The sequence below is a fragment of the Manis pentadactyla genome, chromosome 3, assembly GCF_030020395.1.
Source record: "Manis pentadactyla isolate mManPen7 chromosome 3, mManPen7.hap1, whole genome shotgun sequence".
NCBI classification, from domain to species: Eukaryota; Metazoa; Chordata; class Mammalia; order Pholidota; family Manidae; genus Manis; species Manis pentadactyla.
In genome coordinates this window covers 83882070-83908734 of record NC_080021.1, presented here as the reverse complement: position 1 = coordinate 83908734, position 26665 = coordinate 83882070, and the positions used below count along the sequence as shown (strand labels likewise).

Below are 26665 nucleotides of genomic sequence, written 5' to 3'. Positions count from 1 at the left end.
CAGAAATATGAATCCAGTGTAAATGCTGAAGAAAAACATAGGACTATATAGGTTTAACAAAACATGCAGTTAAGATTTCAAAAGTAAGACTATGTTTCAGAAGAGTATAACTAACACAGAAAAATGCACATATGTGAAAGTGAACATGCTGACTGATGGAAATAAAAGTGATCATTAGTCAGAGGAACATATCATGACCCTGAGGGGATAAATTTGAAAAGCTGATGGCAGAATGCAATGACGTGTCTTTAATGAAATACAGCAGAATCATTTGTAGGCTTATGCTACAAGCATTTGTAAATTTCCTCCGTTTGTTCTGAAATTCAGGAAGTACAGAGTTGGGATGGAAATTCAGGGATTGGATGTCTTTCTCATCAGAGAGAGTGTTATGAATGGATCAGGTTGGATATACAGGTTGTAGTGTTATAGTTTAAAAAATACTCTCTTTTTTTTAAATACCTGTGTGGCCTACTGATATGCCTACAGTTCTTGAATCCTCTAGTTTAGTCATCTTTAAATTTCTTGATCCGCTCATGCGAGAAGGTATATCAAAAACACTTCTAAGAGATAATGTATAATGTATAATGAGCTCTCAATACTGAAATATGGCTACTGAAAAGGCAGAAAGAAATTTAATTGCCACTGAATTATTAGATATCAAAAATCTTTTATATTTCAAAATCAGTGTAACATTTGCTAAAAATCACAATTTTAGTATTTAGAGAACGAACTCCCTCGTTTCTCATTTCCCAAATTAGTTTGGCTTGGTGTACCATGATGGCCCTTAAAGAATTTTTGTGAAGCAACTAACTTACCAAAAAAATTATTAAAAAAAAATGACAGCCAGTGCTTCTCTTTCAAATTACTTAAATAACCTGATTAAAAAATGGGCAGAGGATCTGAACAGACGCTTCTCCGAAGAAGAAATTCAGATGGCCAACAGGCACATGAAAAGATGCTACACACCGCTAATTATCAGGGAAATGCAAATTAAAACCACAGTGAGATATCACCTCACGCCAGTTAGGATGGCCCACATCAAAAAGACAAGGAACAACAAATGCTGGCGAGGATGCGGAGAAAGGGGAACCCTCCTATACTGCTGGTGGGAATGTAAATTCGTTCAACCATTGTGGAACGCAGTATGGAGGTTCCTCAAAAAACTAAAAATAGAAATATCATTTGACCCAGGGATTCCACTCCTAGGAATTTACCCAAAGAAAACGAGTTTTTGGATTCAAAAAGACATATGCACCCCTATGTTTTTTGCAACACTATTTACAATAGGCAAGATACAGAAGCAACCTAAGTGTCCATCAGTAGGTGAATGGATAAAGAAGATGTGGTACTTATACACAATGGAATGCTACTCAGCCATAAGAAGAGAACAGATCCTAACCATTTGCAACAACATAGATGGAGCAAGAGGGAATTATTCTCAGTGAAAGAAGCCAGGCGGAGAAAGACAAGTTCCAACTGATTTCACTCATTTGTGGAGTGTAACAATGAAGCAAAACTGAAGGAACAAAACAGCAGCAGGCTCACAGACTCCAAGAAAGGACTAGTAGTTACCAAAGGGGAGGGGTGGGTAGGAGTGGAGAGGGAGAAGGGGATCGAGGAGTATTATGATTAGCAGATATGGTGTGTGTGGCGTCACGGGGGAAACAGTACAGCACAGAGAAGACTAGCAACTCTGTGGCATCTTACTACACTGATGGACAGTGACTTCAATGCGGTATTGGGGGAAACTTGACAATATGCGTGAATGTAGTAACCACATTGTTTTTCATGTGAAACCTTCAGAAGAGTGTATATCAATGATAACTTAACAAAAAAAGGGGGCGCATGTGGAGAGGGGAGGGTAAGGATTCAAACTGCTATGTAAAGTACTCCCTTACTGTGGCTGTCTTTCCTCCCCAGATGAATAGGTGTCTCTTTCTTTGGGCCTACCTTAGTGCTTTAAAGATTTTTCTTGTATGTCTTTACCATACAAGCTGTGAATTATCATCTACGTGTTTATCCCCTTTTGCTCTGAAACTAGGCGACAGTCTCGTAAATCATCTTTGTAAAAATAGTCTTTATTTACTTTACTCAATTGTTATTTATTGAGTTCCAGCTAAATACTTTAAAGGTTTAAAGAAGACCGTGGACAACAGGAATCAGGAATGGGTTTTTAGAGACAATGCCTGTGCTGATTAAACAGTGAGGTTAGCCAGAACCAAACGGGGAGTGGGCAGGAATGCGGAGAGCATGCAGGACCATTGCAAGACAGGCAGAGCAGCACATGATGGGGTGACTATCTGACTGAAATTCAGGGATTGGTGAGGCTGGCATGCCCAGCAGATCAGAATGCCAGAGAAGAGGGTGGGCAGTAGAAAAGGCTGATGGTAGGGAGTTAGGTAGGAGTCAGATTACCAAAGCCTTCCTTATGTAATTTTGGATGCCTGGACATAAATGTGTTTTAGGGTGCTTCATTGTTGTTATTTATAGCTGAGATAGGTCACTCTGTATTGAAGGGAGGGATGAACATGGGTGGGAGGGCAAGCGAATAAACGGAAGCAGACATATTATAAAGCAGTAATGTAAAATAAAGGTGATACAGGCCTGCACTGAGAAGATTCTGAAAATATATTTAGGATATAAAATTTCCAGGGCTCATCATAAAATTAAGGTCCCTGGAAAACTAACTCTGCTCATTACTTTGTAAAAGGTATCAGCTAAGAAGAGCAATGGTCCACATGAACTGTTCTAAGTTGCTTATATTTAATTCTGTAGTTATTCCATCTCACATCTTCCAGTGCAGCAGGGACTTGTGTAGATGTTTCATTTTAAATGTCCTGCTTTTTGGGTCTGCCCAACTTGTGAGGAAATAGAGCAAACAAGTCAGTTGTACAGGTAAACAACTGGGCTTACAGCTCAATGTCATCACTACTCTAGGATATAACTGAAAATCTTCTGTATACTACATTGCTAATTCTAAAGGTAAAAAGAAAAAAAGATAGAACTATAGGGGTAGGAAAAATATTATATAATATTTTAGTAGATACCTGAGCCTATGACTGATAAAGGGCACTGAATTAACTGGTGCATAAAGTTAGAATACACATTACATGTGGTTAATCAGTAGACACATTACATGTGGTTAATAACAGACTGGTTGTCCTAGCAGTATTAAAATTGGTTTTCTGTATATTAGTTTTAAATGATACAATCCTCAAAACAACCAACACTCCTTGTGAATTATTTATTCATTAAAAAATTGTAAGACAAGTTGCAGACTATGTGTACATATTGGAGGCGGCACTGTGTAGTAAATTCCCAATAATTCCCATTACTCCTGGGAAAGCCAACTCTAAATTACATAAAGTCATAGAAAATACAAGTAATATTTAAATTTTTGGCTTTGGAAGGTGCTCTTTTAGTTACACTTAATGTAGCTGTAACTAATACTTGTGAATTCAGGGCTATAAAAATAAAGCCAGGAGACTATGTTTGGTCTGAGTAGGCAATCTTTCGCTATCTACCTAGTTTCCCAAACAGTCCCTAAACTCTAAACACAATCCTGCTACACACTCTTAAGTATGTTGTCAATACTAGCCTAGAAGAAATTACCTTTTCTCCTAATTCTCTGTTATTTATATATTGTTTTGGGAGTGAAAGAATGCCAATCCTTGCTAAAAGGTATTCTGTTTGCTTGTAGGTTGCATACAAAGAGTAACCACAAAGATTTTGTCACAAAATGATTTTTGAAAAATCAAACTACATGAAGCCATGCAGAGGTGATCAGGGTTGAATTCCCCGTGCTTTTCTTCTTAGCTTCTGTGCTCTCTCTGTCCTCTAGAAGCTGTGATTCACAAAGGTCAGAGTTTATAATCCTCTAACAGAAACACAGCTCCAATATTAATCTTTCCTTTATCTCTGTGGGTCATCTGTCCAAATTCTGTGGATGCTGACTGATTTTTGTTCATTGACAGTGACACAAATGGACACTTACCTTCAGTTTTCAGATCCCCAGGTGTTTGACTGGACACATCACTGACAGTGATACCAGGAGAGTCCGAACCTGAAAAATCGGAAAACAAGGTTTCCATGTGTTAGTCTGTAAGTAATGATACAAATTTGGCTAACTTATGCAACATGTTTATCAGAGAAGCACTCCCACATCCTCCTTTCCCCACTGAGACACACTTCTCCCTCACCGCTTACATGGGCATTTTACATGCCCTATACAGCCATTCACATATGTAAGCCTACCTATTTAACTAACCCTGTCTGCGCACAGTTGTCCAGCACAAGCCACTAGCGGTCGCCATTCTCCCAGGAGAGGAAGGCCACATACCAGCAAGAAGGGACATTCTCGCAGCCACCACATGTTCCAGTTCCCCACAACTACCTCTATTGCCATAAAAAGGCAGAAGAATTTGATACAGACCAGACCAACCCAGACATCCTCCCCTGAGAAGGAATCTGGGGAGATAGACCTAACCAATCTCCCTGTAAAACAATTCAAAACAAAGGTTATAACCATCCTGATGGAGCTGCAGTGAAATATGCAAGAGCTAACAGATGATGTCTGGAAGGAGATTACAGAAATGAAACAATCTCTGGAAGGATTTATAAGCGCAGTTGAAAAGATGCAAGAGGCCATTGATGGAATAGAAACCAGAGAACAGGAATGCATAGAAGCTGACGCAAAGAAAGATAAAAGGATCTCCAGGAACGAAACTATATTAAGAGAACTTTGTGACCAATCCAAAAGGAACAATATCCACATTATAGGGGTATCAGAAGAAGTGAGAGAAAAAGGGATGGAAAGTGTTTTGAAGAAATAATTCCTGAAAACTTAACCAAACTGGGGGAGAAAATAATTGTTCAGAGCACAGAAGTACACAGAACTTCCAACAGAAGGGACCCAAGAAGGACAACACCAAGACACATAATAATTAAAATGGCAAAGATCAAGGACAAGGAAAGAGTTTTAAAAGCAGCTAGAGAGAGGAAAAAGGTCACGTACAAAGGAAAACCCATCAGGTTAACATCAGACTTCTCAACAGAAACCTTACAGGCCAGAAGAGAATGGCACGATATATTTAATGCAATGAGACAGAAGGGCCTTGAACCAAGGATACTGTATCCAGCAATATTTTCATTTAAATATCAGGGAGGAATTTAAAAATTCCCAAACAAGCAAAAGTTTAGGGAATTTGCTTCACACAACCCACCTCTAAAGGGTATTTTAGAGGGACTGCTCTAGATGGAAGCACTCCTAAGGCTAAACAGATGTCACCAGAGAAAATAAAATCACAGCTAAGAAAGCAGAACTATCAAATATTAACTGAAGGCAAAAAATGAAATCAACTACCCCCAAAAGCAGCCAAAAGAAACAAGAAAGAGCACACAAATAAACCACCTAAAGTACAAAGAATGGAGGAGGAGGAATAAGAAGGGAGAGAAATAAAGAATCATCAGACTGTGTTTATAATAGCTCGATAAGTGAGTGAAGTTAGACAGTAAGATAGTAAAGAACCTAACCATGAACCTTTGGTAACCACGAACCTAAAGCCTACAATAGCAGTAAGTATATATCTTTCAATAATCACCCTACATGCAAATGGACTGAATGCACCAATCAAAAGACACAGAGTAATAGAATGGATAAAAAGGCAAGACCCATCTATATGTTGCTTACAAGACACTCACCTCAAACCCAAACACATGCACAGACTAAAAGTCAAGGGATGGAAAAAGATATTTCATGCAAACAACACAGAGAAAAAAGCAGGTGTTGCAATACTAGTATCAGAAAAAATAGACTTCAAAACACAGAAAGTCACAAGAGATAAAGAAGGACATTATATAATGATAAATGGGTCATTCCAACAAGAGGACATAACCATTATAAATATATGTGCACCCAATACAGGAGCACCAACATATGTGAAACAAATATAGAATTAAAGGAGGAAATAGAATGCAATGCATTTATTTTAGGAGACTTCAACACACCACTGACTCCAAAGGACAGATCTACCAGGGAGAAAGTAAGTAAGGACACAGAGGCACTGAACAACACACTAGAACAGATGGACCGAATAGACATCTATAGAACTCTACACCGAAAAAGGACAGGATACACATTCTTCTCAAGTGCACATGGAACATTCTCCAAAATAGACCATATACTAGGCCACAAAAAAAGCCTGAGTAAATTAAAAAAGATTGAAATTCTACCAACCAACTTCTCAGACCCAAAGGTATAAAACTAGAAATAAATTGTACAAAGAAAGTAAAAAGGCTCATAAACACATGGAGGCTTAACAACATGCTCCTAAATAACCAATGGACCAATGACCAAACCAAAATCCAGATCAAGCAATATATGGAAAGAAATGACAACAACACAAAGCCCCAACTTCTGTGGGACGCAGTAAAAGCAGTTTTAAGAGGAAATTTTATAGCAACCCAGGCATATTTAAAGAAGGAAGAACAATCCCAAATGAATAGTCTAAAGACACAATTATCAAAATTGGAAAAAGAGGAACAGATGAGACCTAAACTCAGCAGAAGGAGGGACATAGTAAAGATCAGAGAAGAAATAAATAAAATTGAGAAGAATAAAAAAATAGAAAAAAGCAATGAAACAAAGAGCTGGTTCTTTGAGAAAATAAACAAAATAGATACACCTCTAGCCGGACTTATTAAGAGAAAAAGAGAATCAACACACATCAACAGAATCAGAAACGAGAAAGGAAAAATCACGACGGACCCCACAGAAATACAAAGAATTATCAGAGAATACTATGAAAATCTATGAGCTAACAAGCTGGAAAACCTAGGAAAATGGACAACTTCTTAGAGAAACACATCCTACCAAGAATGACCAAGAAAGAAACACCAAATCTAAACAAACCAATTAGCAGCAAAGAAATTGAAGTGGTAATAAAAAAACTACCGAGGAACAAAACCCCCAGCCCAGGTTGATTTACCTCGGAATTTTATCAGACATACAGAGAAGACATAATACCCATTCTCCTTAAAGTTTTTCAGAAAATAGAAGAGGGAATACTCCCAAACTCATTCTATGAAGCCAACATCACCCTAATACCAAAACCAGGCAAAGACCCCACCAAAAAAGAAAATTACAGACCAATATCCCTGATGAACGTAAATGCAAAAATACTCAACAAAATATTTGCAAACCGTATTCAAAAATACATCAAAAGGATCATACACGATGACCAAGTGGGATTCATCCCAGGAATGCAAGGATGGTACAACATCTAAAAATCCATCAACATTATCCACCACATAAATAAAAAGAAAGACAAAAACCACATGATCATCTCCATAGATGCTGCAAAAGCATTCGACAGAATTCAACATCAATTCATGATAAAAACTCTCAGCAAAATGGGTATAGAGGGCAAGTACCTCAACATAAATAAAGGCCATATATGATAAGCCCACAGCCAACATCATACTGAACAGCGAGAAGCTGAAAGCTTTTCCTCTGAGATCGGGAACAAGACAGGGATGCCCACTCTCCCCACTGTTATCCAACATAGTACTGGAGGTCCTAGCCACAGCAATTAGACAAAACAACGAAATACAACCAATCCAAATTGGTAAAGAAGAACTTAAGCTGTCACTATTTGTAGATGACATGATACTGTACATAGAAAACCCTAAAGACTCCACTCCAAAACTACTAGAACTGATATCGGAATACAGCAAAGTTGCAGGATACAAAATTAACACACAGAAATCTGTTGCTTTCCTATACACTAACAATGAACTAATAGAAAGAGAAATCAGGAAAACAATTCCATTCACAATAGCATCAAAAATAATATGAAATACCTAGGAACAAACCTAACCAAAGATGTGAAAGACCTATTCCCTGAAATCTATAAGACACTCTAAAGAGAAATGAAAGAGGACACTAGCAAACGGAAACTCATTCCATGCTCTTGGCTAGGAAGAATCAATATCGTCAAAATGGCCACACTGCCCCAAGAAATATAGAGATTTGATGCAATCCCAATCAAATTACCAACAACATTCTTCAATGAACTGGAAAAAAATTGTTCGAAAATTCATACGGAAACACCAAAGACCCCAAATAGCCAAAGCAATCTTGAGAAGGAAGAATGAAGTGGGGGGCGTCTCGCACCCCAACTTCAAGCTCTACTACAAAGCCACAGTAATCAAGATAATTTGGTACTGGCACAAGAACAGAGCCACAGACCAGTGGAACAGAATAGAGACTCCAGACATTAACCCAAACATACATGGTCAATTAATATATGACAAAGGAGCCATGGACATACAATGGGGAAATGGCAGTCTCTTCAAAAAATGGTGCTGGCAAAACTGGACAACTAGATGTAAGAGAACGAAACTGGTCACTGTCTAATCCCATACACAAAAGTAAATTCAAAATGGATCGAAGACCTGAATGTAAGTCATGAAATCATAAAACCCCCAGAAAAAACATAGGCAAAAATCTCTTGGACGTAAACATGAGCAACTTCTTCATGAACATATCTCCCCAGGGAAGGGAAACAAAAGCAAAAATGAATAAGTGGGACTATATCAAGCTGAAAAGCTTCTGTAGAGCAAAGGACACCGTCAATAGAACAAAAAGGTACCCTACAGTATGGGAAAATATATTCATAAATGACAGATCCGATAAAGGGTTTACATCCAAAGTATATAAAAAGCTCATGCACCTCAACAAACCAAAAACAAATAATCCAATTAACAAATGGTCGTAGGAGCTGAATAGACAGTTCTCCAAGGAGGAAATTCAGATGGCCAACAGAAACATGAAAAGATGCTCCACATCGCTAGTCATCAGAGAAATGCGAATTAAAACCGCAATGAGATATCACCTCACACCAGTAAGGATCGCCACCATCCAAAAGACAAACAACAACAAATGTTGGCGAAGTTGTGGAGAAAGGTGAACCCTTCTCCTACGCTGCTGGTGGGAATGTAAATTAGTACAACCATTGTAAAAAGCAGTATGGGGGTTCCTCAAAAAGCTCAAAATAGACATACCATTTGACCCAGGAATTCCACTTCTAGGAATTTACCCTAAGAATGCAGCACTCCAGTTTGAAAAAGACAGATGCACCCCTATGTTCATTGCAGCACTACTTACAATAGCCAAGTAATTGAAGCAACCTAAATGTCCATCAGTAGATGAATGGATAAGGAAGATGTGGTACAAAATGGAATATTATTCAGCCATAAGAAGAAAACAAATCCTACCATTTGGAATAACATGGATGGAGCTAGTGCATATTATTCCCAGTGAAATAAGCCAGGTGGAGAAAGACAAGTATCAAATGATTTCACTCATATGTGGAGTATAAGAACAAAGAAAAACTGAAGGAACAAAACAGCAGCAGAATCACAGAACCCAAGTATGGACTAATAGTTACCAAAGGGAAAGGGATTAGGAAGGATGTGTGGGAAGGGAGGGATAAGTGTGGGGATAAAGAAAGGGGGCCTTACGATTAGCATGTATAATGTAGGGCGGGCATGGGGAGGTCTGTGCAACACAGTGAAGACAAGTAGTGATTCTATAGCATCTTACTATGCTGGTGGAATGACTCTAATGGGGTATGGGGGCGTGTCTTGGTGAAGGGGGGAGCCTAGTAAACATAATGCTCTTCATGTAATTATAGATGAATGATAACAAAAAATTATAAGACAAGTTGATAAACTGTGTATATATCGGAGGCGGCACTGTGTAGTCAATTCCCAATATTTCCCATTACTCCTGGTAGAGCCAACTCTAAATTACATAAAGTCATACAAAATACAAGGAATATTTGAATTTTTGGCTTTGGAAGGTGCTCTTTTAGTTACACTTAATGTAGCTGTAACTAATACTTGTGAATTCAGGGATACAAAAATAAAACTAAGAGACTAAGTTTGGTCTGAGTAGACAATCTTTGGCTATCTACCTAGTTTCCCAAACAATCTCTAAACTCTAAACACAATCCTGCTACACACTCTTAAGTATATTCTCAATACTAGCCTAGAAGAAATTACTCTCTCTCCTAATTCCCATTTTACATGCCCTGTACTGCTATCCACATAGGTAAGCCTAATTAACTAACCACGGTCCCTCATTTTTTCTACTTTTATATTTTCTACTATCACTTTGACTTGCTCATCAATCTCTATTACCTATTCTATATTCTATAGAGCTTAATGAGGAATTACGATTCTTCAAGGTATGAATTTTATTATTAATGAAATTTATGGGTAACCACTTATTTTACATTTAAACATGCATAATGGTTATTGGGTGCTGTAGAGACATAGGTTTCAAAAACGTTGTCAGTGAATGGCATCACTTTAATTACAGTATGCACCAGGATCTTCAGAATTTACTTGTTAAACCTGGAATAAGCACAGTCAGTTTATGTGAGAAAAGACAGCCTTGAGTGACCTGTTTCCAAGTTAAAAGAGGGCAAGTTTACTCCGGAGTATAGAGTGGCATTAGTTAGGAAATGAATATATAACAAAATTATTTTCTTCAAGACAAAATCATCAGATTTAAACTCTAAATTTTAAGCAAGTGAGCAAAAAAAGAAATTTGGATGGAAACTTTGAAGCCCTTCCATCACAAGGACTGGTAAAAGTTTCATCCATGAGCCCAGCCTGGCTTAAAGTGGTGGTTGTGAAGCATCACCTGGGAGTCCCTGGAATCCCAAGATCCATCTGCTCATGGGGTCCAAGAGGTCCAAGTATTTTTGCTATAAAGCTCAATGTTACTTGCCATTTCCATTTTCATTCTCTTTACAAGCATACAGTGTAATGTTCCAGAGATATGGTATGTGATAACATCAGAGCTCTAATAGCTAACGCAATGTATGATCATGTACATTTGTATTTAAAATGTTTCAGTTTTAACTTCTAATGTCATGACTATCAATAGATACAACCCATTTATCTAAAAGTTCCTAGGAATTCTCAGTAATTTTTCATAATACAGAGGAATCTAAGACCAAAACATTTCAGAATTACTGTTTTAAAATTCCACCAATATTTATTAAGGTATAATTACTTTTCCCATTTTTAATAATCAAAGACCTCTCTCCCTCTCTCTCTGTCTCTGTCACAAATGGCCAACAATGGAAGTTGAATAAATTGAGCACCCGGACTGTGTTCATTTCAGTACCGTTGGGTGAACACCTCAAGATGGGCTGATACAAGTCCAAAGAAACAAAAACTTCCTTTGGCTGTGTCACCTTCTGTGTTTTCCTTCACAGTGTCCTTTATATGAAGGGTCATCAAGCTGTGGCCCACAGGCCAAATCCAATCTGCCATCTGGCTTCGAAACAGTCGTCTGGGAGCAGTCATGCTTATTATTCAGTTATGTCTTGTCTACGACTGCTTTCAAACTATTATGGCCCCACTTAGCAGATGTGACAGCACCTGGTCTCTCTCATTCTGGTTTGACTTAATGAGGTGTGAAGCTGGTAACAGGCCATGTTGGTGTAACAGTATGTAAAATAAGCTGTGTTTCTCAATGAGGCATGGCTTTTCTGACTCCTGTACTTCCAGCAGGAGTCTTCATGAGCCTGTCTCAGCAGTACTGCTGCATACCAGTGAAGTTCTGAGTGTCTGCCATTTATGTATGGTTCTTCCAGGAAGGTATTGCTGTGTTCCCAGTTTTAAAGACAGTTATTTTTATTAGTGAGATAAATCAGTATGTAATAAGAAACATTCATGTACTAAACGTAATTCAGTTGTAAAATATTCTATTTTTATTTATCATTTTTTACCTTATTTTCTACTTCATTATGACAAGTTTAATTTGTTACAATGTGATTATAGAGGAAAGATACAACATTTAACTTAAAAATCTTTTATGTACACAAAGATATATGGGATTTTAGGGGTCATGACTAAATCAATTCCTTTTCAGACAATTGAAATAAACACCATCTCAAATTTTAAGTTACCTACATTAGCTTTAAAAATAATTCTGAATATTGAACTATTAAGAAAGAAATAAAGAAAGAAAAAGTATACATGTAAGTTATACACTGGTCTTCTTCATTGGTCTTTCAAAACTCCCTTATTCTAACTTTATCTATGGTAGACCACCAAGGGCAATTCACTATCTCAACTCTTACCTGGAGAAGAGTTTCGATTATTTTGAGAAGAATTTTTAATTCCCTTGTCCACTTTGTACATATCAATTAGTTGCCAAATGCTATGTGTAAAGAAAGGTTACAAATAATATTACTACTTTATACTGATTTGAAAAACATTTACCAAATAACATTCCTAAGAGTATTTTGGATAATAACAGGTAATACAAAGCCTTAATTAGCCCATACACTCCAAATTTCTAAGTATTACAAACGTTTTATTAAGCAAATAACTAAATATGACAAGCAGTAAGATAGTAAGGTGGACCAGTCATGAACTGAGGGCACTATAGCTCAGTAAATGAGTCAGAGTTAGCGTGCCATAATGGACGGATGTGTCTTGAACTCAGAAGGCCTAGCTAGTTCTGTAACCAACAGCTATTTGTTATTGGATAAGCTGCTTCTCTTCAATTCAATGTCCTGCTCTAGAAATTAGGGATCTTGCTCTAGAAAGTAGGGATCTTGCCACCTCATTTTACAAAGTGGTTGCAAGGGTTTAATGAGCTACTATACCCCTAAAATGCTCAGAGGAACACTGAAGGAATGGAATGATTGCTCTTCAACTTGAAACTATTTTGGAATACCAAATAAAACCCAGTGGGTTTTCACATGTTCTAACAAGTTAGCTGCCGTGTTCAGAAGATGTTATTATTTTGGTTAACTGTTCTTCCTTTGTGGTAATTTAGGGGATAAGTAACTTATAAATATACTACCTCATTAAGTTCGATGACAGCATTGTCCCCTATCATTGTAGCTAATCACACCGAGGGCACAAAACAATAGAAGTCAAAACCTAGCGCCGACTGCTACTTTTTCCTCTCCATCTACTCAAACTCTGAACTAGCAGGTCTTTATCTGAATGATGTTTCATCTCCATGTCATCTCCAGTTGACTTGAAAGACTTACCCCTACTCTTGTACATGTGGATTCTGATGAGACATGGATGGGGCTTAGCTCTCCTAAGGCCAAGTAACCTACTTGAGATTCAGAGATTCCTGTTGAGTGGCTGGCTTTCTTGTGAGGAAGAATCTGAAAGTATTTTGAAACCTGAACTCCACTCAAGGCACTTTGGAAATTTTCATTATTATGGAAAACAGACCACTTAAGGGGCGAACCTTAATTATGGAATCTCAGGCAAACTGGTCCCACTATTTAGGTCAGGGCAATATGGGGTGTTCCATGACCTAAGAAACCTGCTACCCTGTGGGTACAGAACACCCTAGGAGAAGGCAAGTCTAATCTCTTCCTGCAGCCTTATCTGAACCTCTCTGCTAATATCTGCAGCTAATGGTCCCACCTAATATCAGCAAACAGCACAGACAATATCCTCAAAGGGTGACTCATTGTGAGGGTCTCAGGCTAGGATGCAGGCTCTCCATAAGGCTTTTGAGGGTGTGCAGAAAAGTGTGTTGCTGAAGCTAGCAGGCCCACCTGCCAGAACAGGGAGCTCATGCTCTGGAATAGTGGCTGAACATACAAGCATATATATGTGAACTGAGAAAAGGTCTGGCTTTTCTAGTCTAGTGTGGATCACCATGAAGACAGGAATCTAGAAAGGCAAGGACATTCTGGGAGCAAAGGTCAATCAGGACTGCCTGCAGGGCCATTTCAGTAGCAATGCTGCAGCAGTACAAGCAGTGGAAACAACAGAACATAGAGTGTCCTTTTCTCCCCCCTCCAAGTGACTTATGAAAGAGCACTGTCTCTTTGGTCTTAGGGAAACCCTTGGGTTCTTGGAAAATTCAGGGGGGAGAGTGTAGGGGTAGTCCCCAGGGAAAAAACCCAGGATTTTCTGCTATCCTGAACATGTCCAGATAACATGAGAAAAATCAGAGATGTGACATTATTTGTGCCCCATGCATAGCAGATATACATAGAATTAAATGGATAATGTTATGTCTTAAAAGTCCTGTGATAAAGAACTGGGCATCATTGCTACTAGTCTAGCTTTTTGCTGGGTTCCTGGCTGATGATGTGCACTATGTGTAGTGCCATTCCAAAACTGACTGAAACAAACTATGAAATCACCTGTTACATACTGAGTAACAGTTATTTTAAACATTAGTTCAGTGGTAGCTGGCGTTTTAATGTAAATACTTACGTATTCAAACCTCTCTTACAAGCATAATTTTTGGCAGTCCATCCAAGGGTATCTTCTGAAAGGACATCAATATCTTGCCGAAGAAGCAGCCTGGCTATAACTGTTGATCCATTATCTATAGCAAGCATGAGTGTTGTTCTAAAATGACAGAGAAATAACTTCACCCTTAGGAACTTTGTTACTTAAATAGCTAACTTAATACACTTTACCAAGTTAAAATCTTGCCTGTCTATGTAGAACTGACCATTCACATAGTCAAGGGTTCATCTTTGTAAATTACCTCCAAGACTAAAAGGAAGGGACAAAAAGGAAGCCTTTTGTCCCACTTGGCTGTTATGTAGTAGAAGTTGCTACTTTAAAGTCCTCTGGTGGACAAGAAACTATAGTGATGTCACTTTTCTGAAATAGGTGAAGATTTAAATGAAGAATCCCCCATTTCTTCCTTAGTCCGTTATATTATACTTGAAAAAGACAGAAGACTGATACATTAAAGCTATTTGCAGGCTTATAACAATAGTAGTAATAATGGTAATACTCATAGTTGCAGTTAAGATGCTAAGTATGTGCTAGGCCCTAAACTAAATGATGTATCTGTAATCTTACTTATACACAACCACCCTTGAAGGATATATTATAATCCTTTTTTATATCAAACATACTGGTGCTGATAAGTAATGTTCCCAAGGTCACACGTAACAAGCAGGAAAGTGAGGTATCACACCCAGTCTTGTGAGAACCTAAAGCCCACCTCTTTTCTTTTTATCACCCACCTATGACTTGTCTTCAGTAAATGGAAAGTTTGTTCAACTAAAGCTATCTTTCTTCCTTCTACCATACCAATGAAAAACAAAAAATCAAAATATACTAGAAGTGAAAAAGGATAAAAACTGATGAGCCCATAGTATCTGGTAATAGTCATTAACAGTCACTTAGGAATAACCTGGTAACATCATTATTCTTTAAAGAAAGCAACTTAAAGCAAAGACACATCCAAAAGACAAAAATCAATTCCTTTTTATGCTCAACAAGCATCTTTTAGGAAAAAAATGTATGTAAAGTAGAGGTAAAAAAAATATTATAAAAGCATTAAGAAGTCCAAAATTGTGTCCTTAAAAAGCCTGTATTTTATAAAAACCAATATGAAACCCACCCTTTAGCTAATCTAAAAATCATGAGCAAAAAACGTCAGATTGCAAATGTCATCAGCTAATATTGTAAAAGACCCCTGCTGTATAGAATGTTGCCTAGTCAGAATCATTGCTTTTTTACTAATGATGCATTGATATTTTCCACTACGTAATTATCAATTAATCCTACACTTAATCTTCTGATGTGTTTATCATGACGCTAGAGAAACAGAAGGCTAAGAAAACAATACTGTACCTTTTTTTCTTATCAACAGCATGTACATTTGCTCCTTTAGTTAACAAATACTTTGTCATTTCATGCTTTCCTTGCCTTATAGCAAGCAAAAGTGGTGTAAAGCCTTCCTGTAAAAGAGCAAAAACAATTTATAATTTACAAAATCATATATTTCTAAACTGAATAAAAAACTTATGAAGGATCCTCTGCCCTTAAACATATAATATAGAAGGAAAATAAAAAGTGGCCCCTTCCTTCTCAGCCCTCAGTTTTCACCTGCTGCTCCTTCTCTGGGAATGCCCTTCCTCTACACCTCTTCCACAGACTACCTGCAAAGGCATTCTCCACAACTCACTTCAAACACTGAATTCTTCCAGAAAGTCTTTGCTTCCCATCACAGTATTGAACATGGTGTGCTGTACTTGCCTTACTGCTTCCCATCTAAATCAAGAGTTTCTTGAGGGCAGGGGCTGTTTCTTAATCTCTCTGTATCTCCAAGCTTTAAGATGTAGTAGGAAGTGCTTTAAGTATTTTTACTGAGTTAACCGAAGTGAGTCTCTCTGGGGTACTGTTTCTTACAACAATTATTCCAAAGAATATGTACTTTACCAAAAGTTAATGACTATGCCACAGTGAGGATTCCATGTTCTATATTTGAGAAATATTTTAAAGCTTTGCTTTATATGTCTAGTACTAAAGAAATCTGTTTAACTTTGCTTACTCCCTATCTGCCCAATACGTCCTTGTTGCAAACATTAACATTTGAGGAATTAAGTGTTTCAGGGATAGTTCTGACAGCTTTCCAGTAAAAATGAAGGTTTTTCCCATGTGTACAAAATTGCTTGATTTTTCTATCAATGGTGTCAGGTTCCAAGATGTCAATGTCAGGCACTACTGCTTCGAATGGGTCACTGGAAAATGGGCTCTGAATTTAAAGAGACAGGCTTCAAATGAAAGGATTGCTTATAACCAAATGGTCCATGGGTTTTGTCCTATAAGAAGATAGTTTTGTTTTACCTTTGCTGTTAGTAAGCTCAATATGAAATTTTATTCCCAATTGTAATGATAACCCTGGGCCCACTAAAAAATCTTTTTATTTAGGTTTCCATTTTAATTGCCACTTAAAATTGTATTCCATGCAAAATATGAATCAAATAAAAATATAATGGCTTATCAATAAAACTTCTAATACTGATCTATATGGATTATTTGTAGCATAATGGAAGTTAACTGAATCACTTGCATTTTTAAGGAACAATGCTGAGGGGAAAGATATAATATTGTCTACACTAAACAGATAACGTAACTGACTGTAACCATGATCAACCACATTAGGCTTATAGACATTCCAGTGGGGATAGGATTACCAATAATACATGTAAAAAAAAGTTATTTTAAAAACCACTTATAGAAAAGATGGTGGCATAAGAGGTGAGAGAGAGAACTCCTAAAATGACATATAATATGAAAATATAATTAATACAACTAATCCTGAAAGAGCAACAGGAAAGAAGGCTGCACTAGACTGCATACACATGGAGAAAAGAGCAGACCTCACAGAATACGGTAACATACCTGACCCGGTGGGACCCAACCCCTTCCCCCACCCCAGCCCAGCAGAAGAGGAATAAACAGCATGGAGTGAGTGGATGCCTGGGACTGCTGAACACCTAGCCCTGGAGATCTGCTCTGGGAGCACGAACCTGCATTGTATGCTGCTCTGATTTAGTGCGGTTGGAAAGCTTAAGACAGGCTGAATACCTGCAGAGATGGAAATTCCAGCTGCTTGTGGAAAACAGGGATTCATATCTGGCTGATGTGGGTGGGCAGTCTGAGAGACTTCCTAAAAGTGAGAGGGCTGCTAAAGGGGCAAGGATTGCGCAGAGCTTACTGCTCAGGAGAAAGGACAGGTAGACAAAATTGGGTGCACTCTGCCCAGCAGGTTGGGAGCTTAAACTACCTTCAGGCACTCCATCCCCCTGGCTATGTACACAGCTCCAAGGCCCCCCCCCCCACCATGATACACAGCCTGCTGTGTCTTACTCCCACCCGGCTAGCCTGCACCTGGCTCAGGATCACAAATCCACAAAACTTGCCCTGCCATCAGGCCAGCCAGAGGGAAGCCCCGCCTACGGCAGCTACAAACACAAAGCATAGAGGCTTACACCTGTGTGTTTGGCCCACTGGTTCGGGTACTGGAGACAGGCATAGCAGCCCAGAAGCAGGAAACAGTTCTTTCCTCCCCCAAGGCACCAACACAGCTCTGCTGCGAACCCAAACATTGCTCCAGGGGCTAAACAGCTCCAGAGAGCAGAGCTTCTGGGCACTACAGGGCACCACAGACAAACTATGAACTGTCAAAGGAACTTGGTTCAAAGCAAAATTATGAATACACCTGAGAAAGATTGAAATGAAATCGGCCTCATGAATCTTCCTGAAAGATATTTCAAAATAAAAATCATTGACATACTCATGGAGGTATAGAAAAACATTCAAGATCTCAGGAATGAATTTAGGACGGAGATCAAATAGTTGAAGAACACAATGGAGGGTATTAAAAGGATATTAGATACAGTGGAGACAATAAATGAAATAGAAATTAGGGACATGGAAGAGGAATACAAAGAAGCTGAGGCACAAAGACTGAAAGAATACTGAGAGAACTGTATGACCAATACAAATGGAACAATATTTGTATTATAGGGGTACCAGAAGAAAAAGATAGAAAGTGTCTTTGAGGAAGTAATTGCTGAAAACTTCCCCAATCTGGGGAAGGAGATAGTCTCTCAGGCCATGGAGGTGCACAGATCTCCCAACACAGGGACCCAAGGACAAAAACACCAAAACATATAATAATTAAAGTGGCAAAGATCAAGGATAAGGACAGACTAGTAAAAGAAGCCAGAGAGAGAAATAAGATCATATACAAAGGAAAACTCATCAGGCTTTCATCAGATTTCTCAGCAGAAACCTTACAAGCCAGAAATGAATGGAATGATATATTCAATGCAATGAAGAAGGGCCTCAAACCAAGTAAAGTTTATCCGGCAAGATTATTTTTTAAATTTGAAGGAGGGATCAAACAATATCCAGATAAGGAAAAGCAGAGAGAATTTAGCTCCCAGAAACCATCTCTACAGTGTATTTTGGAGGGACTGCTACAGATGGAAGTGTTCCTAAGGTTTAATAGCTGTCACCAGAGGTAATAAAAAGGAATAGACAAAAAGTACAGAATATGATTTATAATATAAAAGAATGGAAGAGGAAGAAAAGGAGGGAAAAAGAAAAAAAAGAACCTTTAAATTGTGTTTGTAATAGCATACTAAGTGAGTTAAGTTAGAGTCTTAGATAGTAAGAAAGTTACCCTTGAACCTTTGGTAAACATGAATGTAAACCCTGCAATGGCAATAAGTACATACCTATTGATAATCACCCTTAAAGTAAATGGTCTGAAAGCACGAATCAAAAGACATAGTCACTGAATGGACAAAAACAAGATCCATCTATATGCTGCCTACAAGAGCTTAACTTCAAAATCAAGACATGCACAGACTAAATGTGAAGGGATGGAAAAAGATAGTTTATGCAACTAATAAGGAGAAAAAATCAGGCATTGTAGTACTAGTATCACACAAAATAGACTTTAAAGAAAGACACAAGAGACAAAGAAGGACATTACATAATGATAAAGGGATCAATCCAACAAGAAGATATAACCATTATAAATATCTATGCTACCAACACAGGAGCACCTACATATGTGAAAGAAATACTAACTGAATTAAAAGGGAAAATAGAATGCAATGCATTCATTCTAGGAGACTTCAACACTCCACTTCACTCTGAAGGACAGATCAATCAGAGAGAAAGTAAGGACACAGAGGCACGAACAAAACATTAGAATAGATGGACTAACGGACATCTACACAACTCTACACCCAAAAGCAGCAGGACACACATTGTTTTCAAGTGCACATGGAACATTTTCCAGAATAGACCACATACTAGGCCAAAAAAAGAGACTCAGTAAATTTAAAAAGATAGAAATTGTACCAACCAACTTTTCATATCATAAGGGTATAAAACTAGAAACAAACTGTACAAAGAAAACTAAAAGGCTCACAAATACATGGAGGCTTAACAACATGCTCCTAATCGATCAATGGATCAATGACCAAAGTAAAGCAGAGATCAAGCAATATGTGGAGACAAATGAAAACAGCGCCACAACACAACTCCTTCTGCGGGATGCAGTGAAGGCAGTTCCAAGAGGGAAGTATATAGCAATTCAGGCCTATTTAAAGAAGGTAGAACAATCCAAAATGAATTGTCTAAATTCACAATTATTGAAACTGTTAAAAGAACAAATGAATCCCAAAGTCAGTAAAAGGAAGGACATAATAAAGATCAGAGAAGAAATAAATAAAACTGAGGAGAATAAAACAATAGAAAAAATTAATGAAACCACTAGCTGGTTCATTGAAAAGTAAACAAAGTAGATAAATCCCTAGCTAGACTTAAGAAGAAAAGAGAATCTACACAAATAAACAGAATCAGAAATGAGGAAGGAAAAACCACTACAGACCCCACAGAAATACAAAGAATTATTAGAGAATGCTATGAAAATCTGTATGCTAACAAACTGGATAAACTGGAAGAAATGGGACAACTTTCTAAAAAAATACAACCTCCCAAGACTGACCCAGGAAGAAAGAGAAAATCTAAACAGATCAATTACCAGCAATGATATTGAATTGGTCATCAAAATACTACCCCAGAACAAAAGCCCCATACCTGATGGATTCACTGCTGAATTTTATCAGACATTTAGAGAAGACATAATACCCATTCTCCTTAAAGTTTTCCAAAAAATAGAAGAGGAGGGAATACTTCCTAACTCATTCTATGAAGCCAGCATCACTCTAATACCAAAACCAGGCAAAGACACCACACACAAAAAAAGAGAAAACTACAGACCAATATTCCTGATGAACACAGATGCAAAAATACTGAGCAAGATATTAGCAAAGTGAATTCAAAGATACATCAAGAGGATCATACACCATGATCAAGTGGGATTCATTTCAGGAATGCAAAGATGGTACTACATTAGAAAATCCATCATCATCATCCAGCAAATCAACAAAAAGAGGGACAAAAACCGTACGATCTTTCCATAGATGCTGAAAAAGGATTTGACAGTATTCAACATCCATTCATGATAAAAACTTTCAAGAAAATGGGTATAGGAGGGCAAGTACGTCAATATAATAAAGGCCATATCTGACAAAACCACAGCCAACATCATAGTTAACAGGAAGAAGCTGAAAGCTTTTCCTCTAAGATTGGGAACAATACAAGGATTCCCACTGTCCATGCTTTTATTCAACATAGTACTGGAGGTCCTAGCCACAGCAATCACACAACACAAATAAAAAGCATCCAGATTGGTAAAGAAGAATTCAAACTGTCACTGTTTGCAGAGGACATGATATTGTATGTAAAGAACCCTAAAGACTCCATTCCAAAACTACTAGAACTAATATCTGAATTCAGCAAAGTTGCAGGATACAAAATTAATACAGAGAAATCTGTTGCATTCCTATACAGTAACGATGAACTAGCAGAAAGAGAAATCAGGAAAACAATTCCATTCACAATAGCATCAAAAAGAATAAAATACCTAGGAATAAACCTAACCAAGGAAGTGAAAGACCTATACTCTGAAAACTACAAGAATCTCCTAAGGGAAATTAAAGAGGATACCTATAAATGGAAAAACATCCCATGCTCTTGGGTAGGAAGAATTAATATTGTTAAAATCGCCATCCTGCCTAAATCAATCTACAGATTCAACACAATCCCTAACAAAATACCGACAGCATTCTTCAATGAACTGGAATAGTTCTAAAATTGATATGGAACCACAAAAGAACTCGAACAGCCAAAGCAATCCTGAGAAGGAAGAATAAAGCAGGGTGGATCTCACTTCTCAACTTCAACCTCTACCTCAAACCACAGTAATCAAGACAATTTGGTACTGGCACAAGAACAGACCCATAGACAGTGGAACAGAATAGAGAGTCCAGATATTAACCCAAGGATATATGGTCAATTAATATATGATAGAGGAGCCATTGATATACAATGGGGAAATGACAGCCTCTTCAACAACTGATGTTGGCAAAACTGGACAGCTAAATGTAAGAGAATGAAACTGGATTACTGTCTAACTCCATACACAAAAGTAAATTTGAAATGGATCAAAGACCTGAATGTAAGTCATGAAACCATAAAACTCTTAGACATGAGCAACTTCTTCATGAACATAGCTCCCCAGGCAAGGGAAAACAAAAGCAGAAATGAACAAGTGGGACTATATCAAACTAAAAAGCTTCTGTACAGCAAAGGACACCATCAGTTTAACCAAAAGGCATCCTGCAGTATGGGAGAATATATTCATAAATGACAGATCCAATAATGGGTTGACCTCCAAAATACAGAAAGAGCTCAGGCACCTCAACAAACAAAAACCAAATAACCCAATTAAAATATGGGCACAGGATCTGAACAGACACTTCTCCAAAGAAGAAATTCAGACGCCCAACTGGCATGTGAAAAGATGCTGCACATCACACTAATCATCAGAGAAATGCAAACTAAAACCTCGATGAGATATTACCTCACACCAGTTAGGATGGCCAACATCCAAAAGAGAAAACAACAACAAATGTTGGTGAGGTTGTGGAGGAAAGGGAACCCTCCTACACTGCTGGTGGGAATGTAAATTGGTTCAACCATTGTGGAAAGTAGTATGGAGGTTCCTCAGAAAACTAAAAATAGAAATACCATTTGACCCATGAATTCCACTCCTGGGAATTTACCCTAAGAATGCAGGAACCCAGTTTGAAGAAGACATTGGTGCACCCCTATGTTTTTGGCAGCACTATTTACAATAGCCAAGAAATGGAAGCAATCTAAGTGTTCCTCAGTAGATGAATGGATAAAGAAGATGTGGTACATATACACAATGGAATACTATTCAGCCATAAGAAGAAAACAAATCCTAGCATTTGCAACAACGTGGATGGAGCTAGAGGGTATTATGCTCAGTGAAATAAGCCAGGCAGAGAAAGACAAGTGTCAAATGATTTCACTCATCTGTGGAGTGTTAGAACAAAGCAAAAAGTTAAGGAACAAAACAGCAGCAGACTCACAGAACCCAAGAATGGAGTAACAGTTACCTAAGGGAAATGGACTGGGGAGGATGGGTGGGAAGGGAGGGATAAGCGGAAAAAGTGGCATTATGATTAGCATACATAATGTGTGTGTGTGGGGACACGGGTAAGGCAGTTTAACACAGATAAGTAGTGATTCTATAACATCTTACTACACTGGTGGACAGTGACCTTAATGGGGTATGTGGTGGGGACTTGATAATGGGGGAAATCTAGTAACCACAATATTGTTCATGTAGGTGTATGTTAATGATGTATCAATAAATAAATGAATGAATAAATAAAAATAAGCAAATAAAAAGGAATAAGTAAATATAAACCACTTATAAATTCTAACTTAAGTCAATCCTATTCCTGAGATTAATATATGACGTGAACTCTACATTGTAAATTAATACAAACCATCTCAAAAATCTTGAATATTTATCAAAAAATACTATAAAATAGTGTAACGTCAAATTGTAACCTCCAGTGTTTATAGAGGTGAAGTAGGTGACTCAAGGAAGTAAAGACCCCGGGTGGGGACAGGGGAACAGAAAAAGGGGAAGCCCTCTGCACAGCACACCTCAGAGTAGGCATGGCTCCTCGTTGCAGATATGATTCTTTAAGAGAAGCCTGAAGCCCGTGCTGTACATTTGATAAAAACCTTCATTTTAAATACTGACTCAATTTTTGGGGGCAAATTAAATGTATTCAGGGGCCACAGTTAGTCTATAGTTCACTTGTTTTATACTTTTTACATTTCCCAGTGGTTGTGTATAAAACAAATAGGTGTATGCAAAATCTTCCCTTTCTTTAGTATCATATGGTTTACCAAAACATTGGGCCCCAACATGTAATAAAAATTGCTATTAAGATTCATAATACCAAGAAATAGGATCACTCCTACACTGTTGGTGGAACTGCAAATTGGTACAGCCACTGTGGAAAGCAGCATGGAGGTTACTCAAAAGACTAAAAATAGAAATACCATTTGACCCACTAATTCCACTCCTGAGAGTTTGCCTGAAGAAAACAAAATCCCTGCTTCAAAAACATATATGCACCCCTATGTTTATTGTCACACCATTTACAATAGCCAAAATGTGGAAGCAACCTAAGCATCCATCAGTAGATGACTGGATAAAGATGTGGTACATATACAATGGAATATTATTTTGCTCTGGAAAGGAAATCCTGCCATTTGCAACAACATGAATGCATCTTGAGGGTATTATGCTCAGGGAAATAAGCCAGGTGGAGAAAGACAAATACCATATGATTTCACTTATTTGTGGAATATAAAAAGAAAGAAAAAGAAAAAGAACAAAACAGCATTAGACTCATAGACACCAAGAAGCATCTAGTGGTTACGTAGGGGGAGCAAACTAGGCAGGCATGTTGGAGGGAGGAGGAGGGGTACTATAGAACCACCGTGCTGTACATTCGATAAATACCAAAAATGATAAATAATACCACCTCAAAAAATTTTTCCAATGCTTATGAAAGCTACAATCTATTTTTACTTAATTCTCCCAGATTGTTAATCAAATGGATAACTAGTTCTTAGGACTGCTGAACCTACACTATTAAACAATTCCCATCTCTTTTGTCACTAACTACATGGATTTCGATATTTAAAATTGCAATTCTAATTATGCCAGGACTCTATGAATTTAACAGACATACTGAGACACTCTATCACATGGCTTCAGCTAAAAAGAAGGTCCATGATTTACTACTATTGCAGTCAGAGAGCCCTGCTTGTGATGACCAATTTGTTGGCCTAATGACTTTAATGATACCAAAAGATGCAAAATCCTTCAAGGGTCAGCCTCTATTTATTAAGACTATCCAGAAGCAAATTACTAAAGACTCTTTGAGTGCTAGGGAATAACTGATGGCTGGAAGGAAAAACGTGTTTTTGTTTAGGCCAACAGATATCGCCAGTAATATTCTTTTTAAACTTCTCAGTCACAGAGGTAGGGCCAGATAGAAGTCAGGCTAAAATTGTCAGAAAGGAGAGAGCTGAAGGAAGTAGTAACCTATCAAACTCCAACTCTTCTAGAGATTTCTTAAGTTTGTGAGATCTGCAAATTTATATATTACACTTATCCATTCAGTAGTTCTTAAGCAAGAGTTGTATCAGTTCATCAAGGAAATATTTCCAAATATATATATATATATATATATCTCCAGGCCTTACTGGACTTGGTTTTTTAAAGTTTCCCAGGCAATTCGATTCACCAGCACAACCCTAGCTGAGCACTGGTGCACTGGAAAATCACGTCATTCTCATCTCTCACATATGTGATCAATTCCTGCTATCACTAGAGGATTTTATCAAAGAAAGGAAAGCACAAGAGATGAATCACTTAGCAAAACTGCATTTAATTTTCCTGGGTGGGGGCAGAACAGGGACTTGTAAGGAAACCCATAATGTAACTTGATTTCGTTATTCATAAACTCCTCCCTTCCCATCAACATGTTCTAGATCTGAAGGCAGCGTTTAGCTCTCATCTATGTGGCTGTTTCTGAGAGAACAGGATATATCAGTTCATTACATCATCTTCCCTTGTTTCCCACTTCAGCACCACCTGTTCTCTGCCAGTCTGGTTCCTCAAGAGTCCTCTTAATGTTGATCTCTAAGCAAGTTTATAACCCATTCTTCCCCTTTCCCAAACAAACAATTATTTTCCCTCAAGGCTGAAGACATCTTGCCTAAACAGAGAAAAACAAGAAGGAAAAAGCAAACACAAAAAATCTCTTCTTGTTCTTTCCCTTCATGTGCCCAAATTCCAAATTGGCCTCCATATTTCTGATTGCTCTCTCCTTTTCCCTTTCCTTTTTGCCTGTGAAACTTTAGCCAGTGAAAGAGGAATCGCTTTTACATAAGTCAGTTTTTTTTTATAAAATAGAAACTCGTCAACAGTAGCCACAATTTCAGATTATAAAATGCATTTCTTTTGTTTTCTTTTTAGATAAAGCCTGTTTCCAAAGCAAACTTGGCTTTCCTGTTTTGCTTTACACCAATTAGAAAAAAACTTGGGTGCGGAAAAAATATTTGAAAGAAAAGCTGTACTTCAGCAAATTCAGTGTTTTCACAAACATCTGCCATAAACGCATGTAACAAGGCTGTACTCTAATGCTTTCCTAGAAGAGTCATTACTTTGAGTGAAGTTTTAGTTATTTCAAAATATTTTCAGTCAGGAAATGCTTGATTTTCCAAATATGTAAAATTGATCCTAACTATATTAACCTGTCGGGGCTGCCGCATGGGAGGTAATGTACGTCCAGAAGAAACAGCAGGTAGATCAGCTTCATCATCACCTGTTCCCTACATACAGCTACAAGCCGGTGAGGAGCTGCACGAGGCTGAGCAGGAACTACTCTGTGATGTGAGAAACCCTAAGGTGGCACACGGCTGGGAGAGCAGCTGCCAGTACAAGGGAATTGCCCTGCTGATGTCAAGGTGTGACCCAAACCCCTCACTGGATCTTCAGAGCCCTGGGGTCCCAAAGGGCCCAGGTCCTGTGGTGTGCCGCTTCCACATCCCACATACACTCACCCAGCTCCTCTGGCCTGGTACCAGTTCTCCACCTCTCCTTCCACCCATCCCCAGCAGCACCCATTTCCTAAGGCTCTGCAGAGCAGTCAGCCTCCACCATCACCTCACACCCTCTCAGCCTTCAGTCCTATGTGGGCTCTGAGCCTACCCCCACCTCCCAGGCACTCAAGGGAAGGTCCTCCTCCTCAGGAAAAGCGGGGCCAGGAAACTGTTCTGCCCTCTGTATGGGCAACCTTTC

General features: G+C 38.2%; 1 protein-coding gene across 1 annotated transcript in view; it reads right to left on the bottom strand.

Moving 5' to 3' along the window:
* The window catches only part of LOC118923551 (ankyrin repeat domain-containing protein 26-like), a 70048-nt gene that overhangs the window by 26604 nt on the left and 16779 nt on the right, over positions 1 to 26665 (bottom strand). Inside the window, exons 6-9 of the mRNA XM_057499341.1 lie at positions 15664 to 15770; positions 14281 to 14418; positions 12162 to 12241; positions 3995 to 4063 (exon numbers count right to left, since the gene is read on the bottom strand). Of these exons, the coding sequence (XP_057355324.1) occupies positions 3995 to 4063; positions 12162 to 12241; positions 14281 to 14418; positions 15664 to 15770 (394 nt within the window). The remainder of the gene's footprint in view (positions 1 to 3994; positions 4064 to 12161; positions 12242 to 14280; positions 14419 to 15663; positions 15771 to 26665) is intronic.